The sequence below is a fragment of the Drosophila sulfurigaster genome, chromosome 2R (assembly GCF_023558435.1).
Source record: "Drosophila sulfurigaster albostrigata strain 15112-1811.04 chromosome 2R, ASM2355843v2, whole genome shotgun sequence".
Classification (NCBI taxonomy): domain Eukaryota; kingdom Metazoa; phylum Arthropoda; class Insecta; order Diptera; family Drosophilidae; genus Drosophila; species Drosophila sulfurigaster.
The window spans coordinates 31,975,258-31,992,713 of record NC_084882.1 but is presented as its reverse complement, the minus strand read 5'-3'; the positions used below and the strand labels follow the sequence as shown (position 1 = coordinate 31,992,713).

The 17,456-nt window shown below is 40.6% G+C and overlaps 5 protein-coding genes across 8 annotated transcripts; 2 read left to right on the top strand and 3 right to left on the bottom strand.

The window, feature by feature from the left end:
• Nucleotides 1–418: 418 nt before the first annotated feature.
• LOC133838181 (gamma-aminobutyric acid type B receptor subunit 2) lies at nucleotides 419–13,974 on the bottom strand. 4 transcript variants are annotated; one of them, XM_062269179.1, is made up of 13 exons: nucleotides 13,857–13,974; nucleotides 13,114–13,378; nucleotides 12,561–13,042; nucleotides 12,311–12,491; nucleotides 12,034–12,252; nucleotides 11,506–11,801; nucleotides 11,081–11,444; nucleotides 10,911–11,021; nucleotides 10,274–10,498; nucleotides 9,460–9,796; nucleotides 9,289–9,394; nucleotides 1,359–1,843; nucleotides 419–1,304 (listed from the first exon to the last, which is right to left on the bottom strand). In XM_062269179.1, exons 2-13 carry the CDS (start codon nucleotides 13,360–13,362, stop codon nucleotides 682–684), a joined length of 3,678 nt encoding a protein of 1,225 aa, XP_062125163.1. In that variant the 5' UTR covers nucleotides 13,363–13,378; nucleotides 13,857–13,974; the 3' UTR covers nucleotides 419–681. The 4 variants fall into 4 exon arrangements, with proteins under 4 accessions (XP_062125163.1, XP_062125164.1, XP_062125165.1 ...); XM_062269180.1 differs by lacking the exons at nucleotides 419–1,304; nucleotides 1,359–1,843 and adding exons at nucleotides 6,833–7,717; nucleotides 7,772–8,244 and having other exon boundaries at nucleotides 9,289–9,391; nucleotides 10,262–10,498; XM_062269181.1 differs by lacking the exons at nucleotides 419–1,304; nucleotides 1,359–1,843 and adding exons at nucleotides 6,833–7,717; nucleotides 7,772–8,244.
• Nucleotides 2,851–6,571, top strand: LOC133838185 (protein dispatched-like). Its single transcript, XM_062269186.1, is given in 5 exon segments — nucleotides 2,851–2,951; nucleotides 2,954–3,383; nucleotides 3,439–4,077; nucleotides 4,137–5,123; nucleotides 5,181–6,571. Coding segments are annotated over 5 exon segments (2,331 nt in total). The 5' UTR covers nucleotides 2,851–2,878; the 3' UTR covers nucleotides 5,383–6,571.
• A 43-nt stretch (nucleotides 13,975–14,017) lies between the features above and the next one.
• LOC133838189 (cyclin-dependent kinase 20) lies at nucleotides 14,018–15,330 on the top strand. Its single transcript, XM_062269190.1, has 3 exons — nucleotides 14,018–14,513; nucleotides 14,575–15,110; nucleotides 15,166–15,330. The coding sequence occupies exons 1-3, from the start codon at nucleotides 14,313–14,315 to the stop codon at nucleotides 15,320–15,322; spliced, it is 894 nt and encodes a 297-aa protein (XP_062125174.1). The 5' UTR covers nucleotides 14,018–14,312; the 3' UTR covers nucleotides 15,323–15,330.
• Nucleotides 15,324–15,969, bottom strand: LOC133838194 (DNA-directed RNA polymerase I subunit RPA12). The gene is made up of 3 exons (XM_062269194.1): nucleotides 15,811–15,969; nucleotides 15,526–15,748; nucleotides 15,324–15,458 (listed from the first exon to the last, which is right to left on the bottom strand). The coding sequence occupies exons 1-3, from the start codon at nucleotides 15,926–15,928 to the stop codon at nucleotides 15,434–15,436; spliced, it is 366 nt and encodes a 121-aa protein (XP_062125178.1). The 5' UTR covers nucleotides 15,929–15,969; the 3' UTR covers nucleotides 15,324–15,433.
• Nucleotides 15,970–16,315: 346 nt separating this feature from the next.
• LOC133835603 (zinc finger protein 330 homolog) lies at nucleotides 16,316–17,447 on the bottom strand. The gene has a single exon (XM_062265612.1). The coding sequence runs from the start codon at nucleotides 17,395–17,397 to the stop codon at nucleotides 16,423–16,425; it is 975 nt and encodes a 324-aa protein (XP_062121596.1). The 5' UTR covers nucleotides 17,398–17,447; the 3' UTR covers nucleotides 16,316–16,422.
• Between the last annotated feature and the right edge of the window lie 9 nt (nucleotides 17,448–17,456).

Sequence of the window (17,456 nt, the reverse complement as noted above, 5' to 3'; positions counted from 1 at the left end):
GAGCTAGAAAAACAAATGAAACTAAAACAAGCAAAAATGAAAATCATGACGTATTGTACTTAACTACAACTGAAAACCTTGTACTTCCTTCATTGAACTTAAAACAAAAAAATACAAATGTGTTGAAGTGATTTAATAAATGTTACTTGTGAAACAAATCTACAGACGAAATCTTTTAACTATAAGTTATATTATATAATAATGTTTTCTTGAACGATATTAATTCTACAATTTTAGATTTGATTTCGAAAATTATGATTAGATTTATGTTCTTTTATGACAACTCAATACTGATCGTTTCTAATTTAATTTTTTTTAATTTTTGTATTACCTAATCTAAAATTGTAATTATCGTTAAAGAAAATCATAATTATTGATATGAAATTTTCCCCAATTTAAGTAAGTAAAACACACTTGCAAATTTACTTATTATAATTCTGTTTTATTTCTCAGCTAGGTATCTCAAATATTTGGTGTGCTAGCTTCTTACGAACTCGTGTAATCCGCTTCACATTTAGTAGTAGACAATGCACTTATGCATTCTGTGTGGAGATTATGCTACAAATTGACCTAAATGGCTAAAAACAGCATTCGAATCGAATCGGATCGACTCGATTCGAATGCCTTCGGATTGCCTGCAATATTATGTATTATTCGTGTGTGTGTTTCATGCTTTGCGCCTTACAAGTATTCAACGATATCGCATTTGATGGATATATTCGGACAACTCTGGCCAACCGCACTGCGACCACGATAGTTGGGACTCTTCTCCGTCAGCAGTTTACGGAATATGGGCAAAATTGCCGTCTCGCCTTCAATCAGTTCCGTCTCCGAGCTGGCGCCATAGATAGAATGCTCTGTCTTATTGCGATGCTTACGCTGCTTGTCGGGCGCCACATTAGGTGAGCTGTGATGATGTGCCGCATGCTGAATGTTGGAATTGCGATTGAATTTACGTGGCTGTGAACACGGCTGGACACTGGTTGGAGTTGGTTCTCGTTCCCGTTCGCTGTCCGTTTCGCTCTGGCAAATGGTGCCCTTCTGTGGCTTGGGTCGATGCTTGTTGCGATTCTTCTCGGACACCGAACGCTGTATGGGTGACGTTGTGCTCTGCTCGTAGGCCATCACATGGCCATGATGCTCCGAGCAGCGTTGTGGACTCGCATACGTGCGTTGCGATTGGCGTGAATGCTGCTTGGCATGCGACAGTGTGTGCGTATCCCAGAGATCGCTCTGCGACACCACAAAGTTGGACTTGAGCGCCGATCCCATGCTTGTGCGTCGATGATCCGAGGCAGTGGGAGCTAAGGAAACATTCATTAGTATAAAGTAAGCTAGCAACTCGTGATTGAACTCACTTTTAATGACACCTGGCGTGCCGGGCTTGCTGTGCGGACAAACGTTGCTCAGCTCCGATTGCGAGGTGGAAATGTTTGTGGAGGAGTTTCGATGTGTGCTGCTGTACTTGGGCTTCGCTGTCGGTGTCTGGCTGCCGCTCTCATAGTGCCGGGATGCATTCGATTGCCGACGCTCCCGCATCGCGGCACAATCATTCGAAGTCCTTTTGCCAGCGCTGCTCGTGATGCTGCCAATGTTGGCATCGGTTTGCGCCGAGACCGAATTGCGTTTCTCTAAATGCCGATGGTGTTGATGTTGCTGTTGTTGTTGCTGCTGATGTTGTTGTTGTTGTTGTTGCTGCTGCTGATGTTGTTGTTGCTGCTGTTGTTGTTGCTGCTGCTGTTGCATTTGCTGCTGCTGTTGCAGATGTTGCTGCAACTGCTGCTGTATGGGCTGCATCATGGCAGGCGCATGATGCTCCACAATTGATTGCTTCTTCTTTTTACTGTGGAAAGAAAACCAGATAGAGTGATATATTGATAGTGAAAACAGCCGAGCATAGTATTTAATCTAAAGGAAGTTCTGTACAATTTTGTGTATTTTTGCTGTTGTTCTTATGAGAAACTTTATAGTAGACATCTATAAGATACTCTGTATTACTCTGTATATACTTTGCGTATTTTGAAATAATGCGGCAAATCTTTAAGGTACTCTGTACGAGGGTAGGCGGACAAAAAGTCGGCCTTACAAAGAAAATACGTTTTTTTTTTAAATTTCCACAATTTCTGGTGTTGTCACCTCTCTGGGACGACCCGGGCGATCATCGTCAAAAATGCTTGTCCGCCCGCGTCTGAATTCAGCAGTCCAATATTTTATTGTTGAAAGCGATGGAGCTGAATCCTTATAAACATTATCTAACTCCTTTTTAATATCGTCGTTGGATTTCCCTTTTAAAAACAGAAATCTTATGACAGCACGATATTCGATTTTATTCATGTTGACGACAATGTAAAAGTGAAAACGCTAAAAGTCCCTCCAAAATTGCCAGTGTTGATAAAACCGCATAAAACTTTCACAGTAATCAGCTGATAGAAAACACTAATCGAATAAAATATTTACGAATTTTTAAAAAAATTGTTTCTTTGTTAGTCCGACTTTTTATCTGCCCACCCTCGTACATCTATAAGATCTGCATATCCTTAAGATTCTTGCAGATCAATAAGATGCTCGATATATGTATGTATCTGTGCGATACTCTACATATGTATCTGTTAGATAGTCTGCATATCCTTACTCTGCAAATAAATACCTAACTGGGCAACTTAAAAATAATCAGAAATAATAAACACAACAAATAATTATGTCAGCAGCACATAATAAATATAAACTATAGAAAAATTATATACATAAATTAAGCCTAAGGATATACGAGAAATTTAAGATTAGCATAGCCATCAGGCCTTGAGGATGAAATAACATTCTTTGTTACTATGTTTATATTTCTAGTGATCTGAGCAACGAACTCGTCGAAGTCATAGGCATGGATTTGGGCTTGGAGAACGAACTTTTTAGCGAACTGCTCCTCACGGATGTTTGGCTGGTCTCACTCGGAGGTCTTTTGTGCTCGCCTGCGTCTGGTTGTACACTGGATCAGCGTTTATCACCGTGATGTCGTGCTTAGCGATTTGTTTTTCGCTGGGATTGGCTTACTTTGTCTACACATTGGTCTTTGAGTTCAGCTTCTTCCCATATATGAATCTGTTGGCCGTTGTGGTGATCATTGGCATTGGTGCCGATGATGTCTTCTTGTTCCTAAAGATCTGGCAATGTGTGCTGGCCGAACGTTTTAGCAAGAGCAGCACATTGAACACACAGTCAACGCTACCCACACCTTTGGAGCATAATGAGCACACGGAAACATTGGAGAATCTTATGGCACTGACAATGCGACATGCGGCTGCCTCGATGTTTGTTACCTCGGTGACAACAGCGGGTGCTTTCTTTGCTTCATATAGCAGCTCAATCATAGCCATCAAATGTTTTGGGTAAGCCTTCGATTATCTTTATTTAGTGTGTCACTAATATTGCCTATTTTCTTAGCATTTTTGCTGGTACTGTTGTGGTGACGAACTATTTGCTGATGATTACCTGGCTGCCGGCATCGGTTTCAATTATGGAGCGTCTGTTTGCTAGTCGCATGTCCTGCCAGCAGCATCTGTTACAGAAGCTAATCAACGCTTGCAAGAAGTCAATTAATCGATTTTGTGAACTGTTCGAGGAGCGCATCACACACAGCATTATGAACTATGCATTCTTATGGCTAATCATCTTTGCAATACTGGGCACAGGCAGTGCAATAATTGTGTTTTGGTATCCGGGACTGCAGCTGCCGGAGAAACCACATTTTCAGCTGTTTGTCTCACATCATCCCTTTGAGATCTATTCGAAGCTGCGTCATCTGTTTTGGTTTGAAAAGACACTGCAAGCAGTGGAGAATTTCAATATGAGCATGCGTTTCGTTTGGGGCGTAGAGGCGATGGACGATGGCGACTATACGAATCCCAATTCACATGGCAACCTACACTATGACAATAATTTTAATATATCTAGCAAAGAGTCACAGATTTGGCTGCGTAACTTTTGCCAAAACGTGCGACAGCAGCCGTTTTATCAAGCGACTTTTGGCTTCTTGTTGCCCAACTGTTTTATCGAGAATTTTATACGTTTTATGGAGCGCAGGTAATTTAAATTATTAATGTTTTAAAGACACTATTTAAACTGCTTTCTTCTTCGCTTAGATGCATTGATGACATGGACTCAACACACACGAACTCAACGCCCTGCTGCGCTGCCGAATTCCCCTACGAACCACATATATTTGAGCTGTGTTTACCTCAATGCATATCCAATCTATGGGAGACAAGATTTTATCAGCAAAGCAAAGCGGGTCCCAGGTTTGCTGCTGCACCCAGTCGAACCGATCTTGGCTATTTGGAGAGCAGCAGCAACGAAAGTCTAAGCATGGAGTCGACATCAATGCAACTGCTTGTTAAGGCGCTAATCATTGAGTTCGATTCGAACATAAGCTATAGTACCATCTATAGCAATATGAAAGTGTTTTACGAGAGCGTCGAGAGCTGGTTTCAACAGCAGCTCAGCACTGCGCCGCAGGAATTACGCGGCGGTTGGTTCATCAGTGACTATGAATCTATAATGTTTTTTAGTGTTCAGGATACGCTCTCCAATGACACAATAGTCGCCATCATTTTGGCCATGGCCGCATCACTTGTGGTGCTATTGTGCTTCACACTCAATCTGATCATCTCCATATATGCTGTCATTACCGTTTCCCTAACCATATTCAACACTGTGGCTGTGCTAATTTTACTCGGTTGGCAATTGAATATATTGGAGAGCATTGCCGTCTCAACGGCCATCGGACTGGCTGTGGACTTTAGCCTACATTATGGCATACACTATCGCCTGGCGCCATCCAAGGAGCGTGTGGCAGCCACACAATTTGTGCTGTCCCGCATCATTGGACCGACGGTGATGGCGGCAGCAACCACGGGCTTTGCCGGTGGCATTATGATGGCATCAAATATACTACCCTATATACAGATTGGTGTCTTCCTCGTTGTGGTCATGGTCACCAGTTGGCTGTATGCCACATTCTTTTTGATGAGCATGCTCAAAGTCGCTGGACCGCAGTACGGTTTCATGCAGCTTGGTTGGCCGAAATTGCGCAAACGTCGCACTGCAAAGGCCAACAAGTTCTACGAAAGGTGAGTAAATTTACTTTACTATATAAATATACAACTAATTTGAGTTTTTCTGTGTAGAAAACCCAGCCAAATTATTGCTAGTGAACAGCTGCTAACGCCCACGAGTTCAGCTATTGTTGAGATGGCGAATTCGGAGACACATGAACTGGAATCCCTCAATTCGAATAGCCAAATCAAAACAATATCGGGCACAGAAAGTGGACACACTTTGCCTGCGCTGCCCGTCGACTTTGAGCACTCATTCCAAACTGTGCACTAGGGTTATATATATATACATATATAGTAAGTATATCAATTGGAGCCGTCTGTCTATCTTGTTGCGATGATGCCATCATCAATGGAGCGACAATTTGCATTTTTATACATACAGGGCAAAGCTGTAAAGCGATCCCCAGCATACATTTATATATATACATATATAGTACTTAGCACATATACATGGTGCACCAACTACTTTGTTAGCATTAAGCCCAAAAGCTCAGAGGCGACAAGGACAAGAAGTTTACGCATTTTATACTTTGCTAATATTGAGAGATTAGTTAGAGATATGTTAAGGCATAATAATAGGAGGGAGGGAGGGGAGGTATAACGAGAGAGAGACAGATAAATCGATCAAAATGTATTAAGCTTGAGCAAATTGAATGACTCTTTTAGTGTGCTATTTCAAAAGACTTCAAACAGTTGCAATGCGCTTTTTACTTATGGTAGTTATTGTAACGTTTTGACGCCCCGAGCCACAAAATTTTTGGGCTCACAAATTGTAAACTGAAGCAATTAGCGGAAAGTACTGGGTACGTCCAATAAAACAAAAACAAAAGCAAAACAAAACATGCAAACAAAAAAGAAAACAGAAAATCTGTACGACTGCATGATGTCGGTATTATTAGTTGATAGAGTTTTTAGTGAAGCATTAATGTATTATGTATTATCGTATGTACTTAATTGTAATCAAAACTATTTATACTCTGAATTTTTATTAGCTGTTAAATCTCGGGCAAACAATGTTGGCGCCGGCATTATAGATTGTATACACTATATACAGACATACATATATGTACTTACCATATATGGTAGTTACACACACACAAAACACACTCATACACTTCTATATATAATGTACGTTGATGTACTAAATGTGTTGTCTATCCTAGTTGTAAACGCGTTCAAAACACACACACACAAAAAAAACTCACGTTTGTAATAACCATGTAACTGTGATACAGAAGGTGACAAATTGAAAATATTGATGAAAAAATTCTATTCTATGTTTATATAGACAAAATGAAGAAAGAGCTAGAAAAACAAATGAAACTAAAACAAGCAAAAATGAAAATCATGACGTATTGTACTTAACTACAACTGAAAACCTTGTACTTCCTTCATTGAACTTAAAACAAAAAAATACAAATGTGTTGAAGTGATTTAATAAATGTTACTTGTGAAACAAATCTACAGACGAAATCTTTTAACTATAAGTTATATTATATAATAATGTTTTCTTGAACGATATTAATTCTACAATTTTAGATTTGATTTCGAAAATTATGATTAGATTTATGTTCTTTTATGACAACTCAATACTGATCGTTTCTAATTTAATTTTTTTTAATTTTTGTATTACCTAATCTAAAATTGTAATTATCGTTAAAGAAAATCATAATTATTGATATGAAATTTTCCCCAATTTAAGTAAGTAAAACACACTTGCAAATTTACTTATTATAATTCTGTTTTATTTCTCAGCTAGGTATCTCAAATATTTGGTGTGCTAGCTTCTTACGAACTCGTGTAATCCGCTTCACATTTAGTAGTAGACAATGCACTTATGCATTCTGTGTGGAGATTATGCTACAAATTGACCTAAATGGCTAAAAACAGCATTCGAATCGAATCGGATCGACTCGATTCGAATGCCTTCGGATTGCCTGCAATATTATGTATTATTCGTGTGTGTGTTTCATGCTTTGCGCCTTACAAGTATTCAACGATATCGCATTTGATGGATATATTCGGACAACTCTGGCCAACCGCACTGCGACCACGATAGTTGGGACTCTTCTCCGTCAGCAGTTTACGGAATATGGGCAAAATTGCCGTCTCGCCTTCAATCAGTTCCGTCTCCGAGCTGGCGCCATAGATAGAATGCTCTGTCTTATTGCGATGCTTACGCTGCTTGTCGGGCGCCACATTAGGTGAGCTGTGATGATGTGCCGCATGCTGAATGTTGGAATTGCGATTGAATTTACGTGGCTGTGAACACGGCTGGACACTGGTTGGAGTTGGTTCTCGTTCCCGTTCGCTGTCCGTTTCGCTCTGGCAAATGGTGCCCTTCTGTGGCTTGGGTCGATGCTTGTTGCGATTCTTCTCGGACACCGAACGCTGTATGGGTGACGTTGTGCTCTGCTCGTAGGCCATCACATGGCCATGATGCTCCGAGCAGCGTTGTGGACTCGCATACGTGCGTTGCGATTGGCGTGAATGCTGCTTGGCATGCGACAGTGTGTGCGTATCCCAGAGATCGCTCTGCGACACCACAAAGTTGGACTTGAGCGCCGATCCCATGCTTGTGCGTCGATGATCCGAGGCAGTGGGAGCTAAGGAAACATTCATTGGTATAAAGTAAGCTAACAACTCGTGATTGAACTCACTTTTAATGACACCTGGCGTGCCGGGCTTGCTGTGCGGACAAACGTTGCTCAGCTCCGATTGCGAGGTGGAAATGTTTGTGGAGGAGTTTCGATGTGTGCTGCTGTACTTGGGCTTCGCTGTCGGTGTCTGGCTGCCGCTCTCATAGTGCCGGGATGCATTCGATTGCCGACGCTCCCGCATCGCGGCACAATCATTCGAAGTCCTTTTGCCAGCGCTGCTCGTGATGCTGCCAATGTTGGCATCGGTTTGCGCCGAGACCGAATTGCGTTTCTCTAAATGCCGATGGTGTTGATGTTGCTGTTGTTGTTGCTGCTGATGTTGTTGTTGTTGTTGTTGCTGCTGCTGATGTTGTTGTTGTTGCTGCTGCTGTTGCATTTGCTGCTGCTGTTGCAGATGTTGCTGCAACTGCTGCTGTATGGGCTGCATCATGGCAGGCGCATGATGCTCCACAATTGATTGTTTCTTCTTTTTACTGTGGAAAACCAGATAGAGTGGGATATTGATTATGAATACAGTCGAGCATCAATTTAGCATTTAATCTAAAGGAAGTTCTGTACAATTTTGTGTATTTTTGCTGTTGTTCTTATGAGAAACTTTATAGTAGACATCTATAAGATACTCTGTATTACTCTGTATATACTTTGCGTATTTTGAAATAATGCGGCAAATCTTTAAGGTACTCTGTACGAGGGTGGGCTGATAAAAGTCGGCCTTACAAAGAAAATACGTTTTTTTTTTTTTTAAATTTCCACAATTTCTGGTGTTGTCACCTCTCTGGGACGACCCGGGCGATCATCGTCAAAAATGCTTGTCCGCCCGCGTCTGAATTCAGCAGTCCAATATTTTATTGTTGAAAGCGATGGAGCTGAATCCTTATAAACATTATCTAACTCCTTTTTAATATCGTCGTTGGATTTCCCTTTTAAAAACAGAAATCTTATGACAGCACGATATTCGATTTTATTCATGTTGACGACAATGTAAAAGTGAAAACGCTAAAAGTCCCTCCAAAATTGCCAGTGTTGATAAAACCGCATAAAACTTTCACAGTAATCAGCTGATAGAAAACACTAATCGAATAAAATATTTACGAATTTTTAAAAAATTGTTTCTTTGTTAGTCCGACTTTTTATCTGCCCACCCTCGTACATCTATAAGATCTGCATATCCTTAAGATTCTTGCAGATCAATAAGATGCTCGATATATGTATGTATCTGTGCGATACTCTACATATGTATCTGTTAGATAGTCTGCATATCCTTACTCTGCAAATAAATACCTAACTGGGCAACTTAAAAATAATCAGAAATAATAAACACAACAAATAATTATGTCAGCAGCACATAATAAATATAAACTATAGAAAAATTATATACATAAATTAAGCCTAAGGATATACGAGAAATTTAAGATTAGCATAGCCATCAGGCCTTAAGGATGAAATAACATTCTTTGTTTAAGATATTTTCTGTATATCTATGTAGAAGATACTATTTATATCCATAATCTACTTACGGGGGCAACGATGGCGCCAGCGTTGTGCACTGCACGGAGACAAAGGAGTTGTCCATTTCCACATGCGTGGACGTGATGCTATCCACGGAGGTCAGCTCGGTAACTTCTAAGTGCAAATAGATTGCAAGCAATGCATGAAACTGTTGAATGTCAAAATCCAAGACGACTCACCTGTAGTGCTTGGCATCTCACGACGCACTGGCGGTGCCGATAGCCTCGCTATATCCTCGCTCAATATGGGCTCCAGATCGGTGGTTCCACCACCCGAGCAGGTGACACCATCGATCCACTTGCGTGCCTCGGGTCCCAACTTACGTATCAGCGCCTGCAATTCGTTCTCCTTCTCCATCAGAGCTTTGCGGAAGCGACAGTTCGTGTTCTTTACATCACGCAGACGTTGCTCCAGTTCACAGACGGAGGAGTCGCGTCTGTTCTTGGACATGGGACGCAATGTGGCACGCACTCGTTTGTCCACAACACCTTGCGGATTACGCTTGAGCTCCACAAGCTGAAAGGTCATGGAAATGCATAAGATTAGTGAAAAAAGAAAATGCAATAAGTTTCACAGCTAGGTTGAAACAACTCTAGGAGTTGATATAGGACAAACTACAGTACTATATACTATATACATATAGCAGTATATGTTATATAGTTGGATAGATAGAATATAGTATTCAAATAGCATGTAGTAGAGTATAGTTTAGATATAGTTCGTATGTAGTGTTATATGTAGCACATTCAAAAGTTCTCCAATTTGAATTGAGTAAGTTTCGCAAAATGAAAGACTGATCGAGAGACGATCAAACAAACATTCGCTATGAACAACATTCATATTACAAAAATGTACATATGTGTGTATGAAGTATGCACGAATATATATAGCAAGTCTCTATATATAAATAGATGTATATATACACAATATGTACACTAGATGTATAGTATAACAGCTACAAAAACTACAAAACTTCCTTACTACCAGTCTTACTTTCGGTACGAACACCAAACACAAAGTGGCTGTCGTACAAAAAATGATAAAAAACGAGAGTAAGACAAAAACTAAATCCTTGCGATCCGATAGCACCAGCGATATGGCGGCACCGGCGATGCACGTGATGAACACATTGTAAACTGAGAAACCAATATGCTTGGAATCATTCAGGGCTGGTATGGAGACATGTCGCGTTTCCCAGGCCAAGAAGGCGCCGAAAACCTGCAAGAACAAGAAAAAGATCATTCAATATTTTTTATTGAAGAACACACTTATTCTGTGTTCATTGCTTTTGGTTTCAATCTAAAAACAAGGTATACAAAGAAGGTATTTCTCAATTTTTGAAAGCAAGATCAAAAAGAAAAGTTAAAAGTTAAAAATAAAAAAGAAAAGGAAGAAAGAAGTCCAAAAATACAAATTTAACTATTTTTTCAAATATTCGTTTCGTTAAAATATAGAAATAGTTAAAAATACAAATTGAAATAATAATTTGATACCTTTTCAAGATACTTCTTTTAAATCAACTTTTATGTAAAATTTTTCTATTATGCCTGACATTCTTTTGGGTCCTATTTTTATATACTTCAAATCTAATTTGTAATTTCTAAAAATTATGAAGTTCAATTCTACTTACCAACAACAAGCCCTTGTAGGCGTAGATAATGCTAACAAATATCGTCATATGCTCCGATTGGCAGTATTCATTCTCGGGTATCACAAGCACATCATCAATGTTCTCATGGTGCTGTAAGAATAATAAACAATTAATTAAGCATACATATATTTAAAAGAAGATCGTGCTACCTTTGGCTCCAGCTGCTTTGTCTCACGATAGAATGGATCAGCGATCTGCCAGGTGGTAATGATAGCTATATCTATGGCCAACAGCACGCCCACAACCATGAATAGCTGATAGTCCTTGATCACCTTCTTGTTGAGCTTCAGATCGGTGAATATCGAGTGCACACGCCACGTCTTCGAGAACATGGCGCCAAAGGCCAAACTGAAGCCAGCCATCAAAATCCATGCGCGTGCAGTGCAAATGAACGGAAAGGCAGCAACACTACTCAATGTGGTGTCCAGACCCAGGAATATGATGCTCAGATAGGTCAACATGCAGCCAATAATGATGAGATTATTCAAATGCGGACTAGACATTTTGATATAGCTGTTGGAAAAATACAGAATTATCAGAAGACCTCAGATGAAAGCAAAGCCTCATTTCTCACCGTTGATTGCGATACTTAATGTTGAAGGCCAGAAAAACGGTGGCAATGATCACGCCAATGACTGAGGCGCTGGCTGACACAATGTAGATGGTGGGATTCACCTGACTGTGTTCGATGTAGATCAAAGTTCGATCCTTGGGCGGTGTTTTGCCCACCCAACGCACCGGTTTGCCCAACGTCATGTCTAAGTGCGCCTGCTGTGAATGATATTCTCCAATCTTTTCCATTTGTCCCAGTTGAAACTGGGTAATCAATATGTTGGCTTTGCGTTCGTTGTTATAGAAGCGTACGGGACCCTTGAAAGTAAAAATTGTTATACATATATTAATTAATTATAATTTTGAAACAAATTCAATGCAACTAAAGAATCAAATATAATTTAAGTTGAACGAAAAAACTCAATTGAATACAAATTAATGTACGATAAAAAGTAGAAATCCAAATAAAAGTTAAGGAAGTATTTTAAATTCAAAATATTTCCAGGGATTCTTTTTGAATCTAATATCTAGATTCACAACAATTAATTACCGTGACTCCTTCGAAGGAAGTATTGCGCAGTGCTTCGAGGAAGATGTTTTCCCAATCCTTGACACGATAATCGAAATGCGTGAGCAGATCTTCGCGTTTTTCAGCCACATATTGAATGGCCAAAGCAGCTGCCCAAATACCGTCATAGGTATAACCATGGAAGCGCGAATACTCCAGACCGCGTAGCCTATCGTACTCCACCAGATATTCATCGGCAGTCTGAAGCAAAAGATTATAAATTAAAAGATAAAATACATTAAGAAATTAAGCAACTTACAATGCCAGCAACTGTGATGTCGCCGCTAGTGGAGAGTGGCAATAGATCCACCAAGATGGCACCCTCCAAGGCAATGGCAATCTCCTCTACTGTACACTCGCTGTCCAGCGTGACATTCCACCAATCCGTCGAGTAGGTGGCCATGATCAGCCACTGAAAGGCGCGACCATACATCTCCAATCTGTACAAAAGAGATAAAAGGGATTTTAAATTAAAGAGAAAACCTCTAAAGCAATTGTTTGTCACTTACTTGTAAGCTTCGCAGAATACTTTGCGTGCGAAATGTTCATTGAAGTTGCCTAGAATAATGCGTACATCCTTTTCACGCAGCTTTTTAAGACTCTCCGCCACATCATTGACAAAACTCTGAGTCTCCACCACCTCCAGTTCCATGGAGTCCAGATCGGCCACCATATGATTGTGTGGCAGAGAATAGCGTGGTTCGTTCTGATACACAGTTCCCACTCGAGTCCAGTTGAACTCCCTAAGCAGCGCAAGACGTGGCGCATTAAAAGCATTCTCCGAGGGCACCACGCGAAAGAAGTTGGGAAACGCATCTTTGGTGAACATGGGATGTGTGTCCGCATAGCTGAGCTGCGTCAGATGCCAATGCTTGCTGGCCTTGGCAATGGGATCGGTGACGTGAGTGCAGGCGGCGCCAAAGAGCATCACTTTATTGGGACCCGAGTGCATCATGTCGAAGAAGGATTTGACACCGACAGCAGCGTTGCACTAAGAGTTAGCAAAAGAATAAAACTATAATTACTATTGCTTAAGAGGGAGATAAAGAGACTTCAGCTTACTTGCGTATCATTCCACCACATGTGCAAGCGATAGTTCGTCAGGATCTGCGGATGCTCGTTGACATGTCCTAGCGCCAGCTTAACACTCGGCATAACGCCGCGCCCTGTATAGGAATTCTCCACGCCATCGCCATAGGGAAAGAAGCCCGCTATATAGACATCCGAGCGTTTGGCAGTGCGCGCCTCAATCAGCACGCAGCTTAGACCAAGGCAGAGCAGCAGACGAAGCAGCAATTGTGGGTGGGACATGCTCGATGTGCGCGAACTGTAAATCGATAAGGATAATCACAATATAGTGAGCTATAATATAACCACATATACATATATATTTATTATGCATGCTAGCCTTCAGCGCGCAATTTCTTTTTTTCAAAGTCAGGTACAGTAATAACATCAATTTAAAATTGGTTCAAGGTGCTAGGCATGCGTGTCTCTCTGCTGCATGTCACTAAAAAATTCCATGTAGACACACACAAGCATACATATATATATAGACTATATATATGGAAAGATTGTAAATGATGAATGTAAATGCAGCAAAAGACATTGCTTCACATTTTTTATTGCACAAATTAACTGAAGTTGTATCTTTATTAATTTATACAATTACAATAAAGTAACTATCTAATTAAATATATAACTTTTGACTTTTCTGCTCTCACACACACCCAACTCTTAACAAGTGTTGTAACTCTTGTGGTATACTTAATGTCGTATACTTAATATGCGTATGAACAACCTACCAGCAATATTTAACTCCCTGGCACAATTTATTTGCTGTATAAACACATATTTGCTGGATTTTATTTCGATTTTTTTGTGGAGCTGCTGCGACGTTGTTCTGTAAGTTGCGAAGGTCCGAAAAATTGTGTATCCTGACAATTTGACAGTTGGCAGTCGACACTTAAAAAAAAGGACACGCAAGCTGCGCATGCTTCGGCATTTTGACAGCTTGCTCTTTGTTACGCGCTTTCGCATTGTCAACAACAGCACGTTGTTACTTGGACAAACAACAAAAGAAGCGTAAACAAAACAGAAAAACAAATCCACAGGTGGTGGAGGTTAAGGACATTTTGTTTTGCTTCCTTCGTTCGCTACGTTGCGTGTTGTGACCGTTGCCATGGACTACATGGCGAATGGAAAAAATAATAATCAACTGGGACTGCACCCAATTATCAAATTATTAGTGTTACTACAACATGGAGGATTACGCGCCGAGTCGTTATAAAATGCTGGATAAAATTGGCGAAGGAGTGCACGGTTGTGTGTTCAAGGCCATCGATTTGCAGCGCAATGTCGAGGTGGCCATCAAAAAGGTGGCCTTAAAGAACAAATTTGGCAACATTTCATTGAATACGCTGCGTGAGATTAAGACTTTGCAACTCTGCAACTCGGAATATGTAAGTCTTAAATACTTTCATATTATAATTCCATTTATCATTCATAGCTTCTTAATAACAGATCTTAAACATTATTGAAATATATCCCGATCTTACGGGTCTCTCGCTGGTGCTGGAATACATGCCGGACACTTTGTACGGCCGTCTCAAGAATGAATTGAATCCGCTGAGTCGACAGCAGGTGCGCAAGTATTCGCTGATGATGTTTAAGGGAATGGCTTATCTGCATGAGGCTGGCATTATGCACAGAGATATTAAGCCTGCCAATTTGCTTATAAGTGAAAAGGATATCCTCAAAATTGCTGACTTTGGTTTGGCACGTCTGCATTTTCCTGAAGAGGAGGCGCGTTTGTACTCTCCGCAGGTTTCCACGCGTTGGTATCGTGCACCCGAAATCCTTTGGGGCAGTCAGAAATACGGACCTGCCGTCGATCTGTGGGCATGTGGAAATGTCGTGGCGGAAATGCTGCGTGGTGTGCCGCTCTTTGCGGGTACCACGGACATTGAACAGTTGGCCATAATAATACGCACGCTGGGAAGTCCTCGTTTAAATGAATGGCCAGAGCTTACATCTTTGCCGGACTACAGTAAAATAAGGTAAGCTAAATGTTTTAATTCTTAAAGCTATCATTAATCTAGTTTAATTTTGTAGATTCCCGAATTCGGTTGGTATACATTGGGATAATTTGTTTCCCAGTTGCACACATGCTGTTGAAATCGATCTAGTCTCAAATCTAGTCGTCTATAATCCCAAGAATCGTCTTAAGGCCACTGAGGTAAGATTCAATTTCTTTCCTAAACACAAATAAATCTGTTTACTTTTATATATTTTATTTGCAGGCCGTCGGTCATAGTTATTTCAATTAATTGTAAGTCTATGTATTATTTACACATGTAGTTAACTAATAGCTAGAATGCATTTACGAATTCTCCGACTCCTTGAATCTGTAAAATAAACAAAATATCAATATAGTTTATCATAGTTTTAATTGATAACATTGCGTATACTTACTTGCATTTGAGGCAAGTGAAGAACACAGTTTGTCCTTCATCTGCCGAGCGCAGCTGTAATGTGGCATAGGACATCTTATCATTGCCGCACTTGGGACATTTGCGTTCCACAATTGGACCATCAGCTTCCTCTTCTTCGTCCTCACGTTTTCCTTTCTTCGTCAGCTTACTAGGATCGTAGGTATTAAAATGTATGGTATATTCGGATTTCTCCCCACTGTAAACTGCAAGACAATGTTTGAAATATGTTTATATATGAATTTAGCAGTTATTAACTATGGCTTACCATCTGGCTGAAACTCCTGTTTGCAGTTATGGCAGAACACATTGCCTTTAACTTGTAAAGGCGGCAGAATCGAGCCACAAGTCGGACAGAAACCGGGACGATTATTGAAAACATCCATTCCGAATCAAAACAACTTTTGCTGCACGTGTAGCGGTATAGAAATATCGATAGCACTAGCATTGTATCGAATATTTTAAAATTATTTTATATATCGATATATAAATATTATAATTACTGTTCAATAAATAAATATTTATTTTAAACGAATTCATCCCTTTTATTTGTATAATAACGTTTAAATAAATAAATATACATTCAGAAGTGCCGATACTCATTTAATTGGCTATACTGCATATGGTATATTAGTATATTTTAAGACGCGTGTAAAAAGCCGCGTCGTTTGAATAGTCTTGAATACCTTCATGTTAACAAACATAATGGTTTTCACCCAGTTTCCTTGAAGTAGCATACTAAGGAATATTCCCAACCCTATTTTAAAATACAATTTGTGATTTGAGAAGAATATTGTATTACATTGATTCATTTAAAGTGTTATGCCCACTAAAGTACACACAATTGGCCCTGCATTATTTAACTAAGCCTCAATTAGATTTAACTACTTAGTAAATGCATTCCAAGGACTATTTTGCTTCTTTTTTTCTCAGCTGCTTTGGCAGTTTCTTCTTCACCTTCACTCTCGCTCGATTCTTCCTCCTCATCCTCGTCGTCATCATCATCATCACTCTCATCGTCATCGTCCTCATCGCCATAGCTCTCATCATCGTCGTACGAATAACCAGCGCCACTGCTGCTAGCTCCATATCCACTATAGTATCCGCCATATCCCTCCTCATCATCGCTAGCACCGCCTTGTTGCTGGCGTCCAAATTTATGGGAACGCGTCGACATGCTGAGGTCCTTCGTTACGGATGTTTCGTAATTACACTTGGGGCACGGTATGGCCTTGTTCTTGTCATACTTGAAGCCCTTGCGACGCACATGATCCTCACAATAGCAAGTCTTGCAACGCAAGCACGAATATTGCCCCAAACGGTTGCACGACTGACACTTGTAGTTCTCCGATTCCAACACTTGACACGAAGCTTGATGCTCGAACTGATCATCTTCGCAGAGGAAGCCATTGCAAAAGGAGCATTTAAAGATGCGTCCACCATGCTCCCAAACACCGCGCTCACACTCTAAGCAGACAGCATTCTGCAGGGGGCAAGTGCAAGCATGTGTCGTCAAGCACTTGCGACCGTGACACACCCAAGCCTCGCAAAAGTCACAGATGGCACCGACCATGCCAGGGAATCCAGTGGTATAGACGCCGGGATGCTTGATCACACAGTCGCCCGTCTTCAGCATGCATTTGATCTTGCCACATTGCGCACAAATCGGCAGTCGCTGAACACTCTGGCAAAAGTAGCAGAATGCACGCGACTTTTGCTTCTTTTCGCACTTGTCACAGTCCATCGGCGCATTGCAAGGTAGATCGGCCAATGGCGCCTCTCGGGTCCTTATCTCCTTCAGGCGTAACTTCTGTTTTTCCGCCTTCTTGCGCTGACCGGTTTTCTTTTTCGGCATCCTGGAATTTCTTTTTTGTGTGTTGTAATTGTTATCGATATCAACGAAAATCGAAAATC

Coding starts and splice junctions, on each gene's coding strand:
- LOC133838194 (XM_062269194.1), bottom strand. CDS start 15,928: ATGGATGTTTTCAATAATCGTCCCGGTTTCTGTCCGACTTGTGGCTCG. Junction 15,749..15,810: donor ACAGGAGTTTCAGCCAGATG/GTAAGCCATAGT, acceptor ATTGTCTTGCAG/TTTACAGTGGGGAGAAATCC. Junction 15,459..15,525: donor TTCACTTGCCTCAAATGCAA/GTAAGTATACGC, acceptor TTTATTTTACAG/ATTCAAGGAGTCGGAGAATT.
- LOC133838181 (XM_062269179.1), bottom strand. CDS start 13,362: ATGTCCCACCCACAATTGCTGCTTCGTCTGCTGCTCTGCCTTGGTCTA. Junction 11,802..12,033: donor CTTCCTTCGAAGGAGTCACG/GTAATTAATTGT, acceptor TTTACTTTCAAG/GGTCCCGTACGCTTCTATAA. Junction 1,305..1,358: donor CACGCCAGGTGTCATTAAAA/GTGAGTTCAATC, acceptor ATGTTTCCTTAG/CTCCCACTGCCTCGGATCAT.
- LOC133835603 (XM_062265612.1), bottom strand. CDS start 17,397: ATGCCGAAAAAGAAAACCGGTCAGCGCAAGAAGGCGGAAAAACAGAAG.
- LOC133838189 (XM_062269190.1), top strand. CDS start 14,313: ATGGAGGATTACGCGCCGAGTCGTTATAAAATGCTGGATAAAATTGGC. Junction 14,514..14,574: donor AACTCTGCAACTCGGAATAT/GTAAGTCTTAAA, acceptor TCTTAATAACAG/ATCTTAAACATTATTGAAAT. Junction 15,111..15,165: donor CCGGACTACAGTAAAATAAG/GTAAGCTAAATG, acceptor TTAATTTTGTAG/ATTCCCGAATTCGGTTGGTA.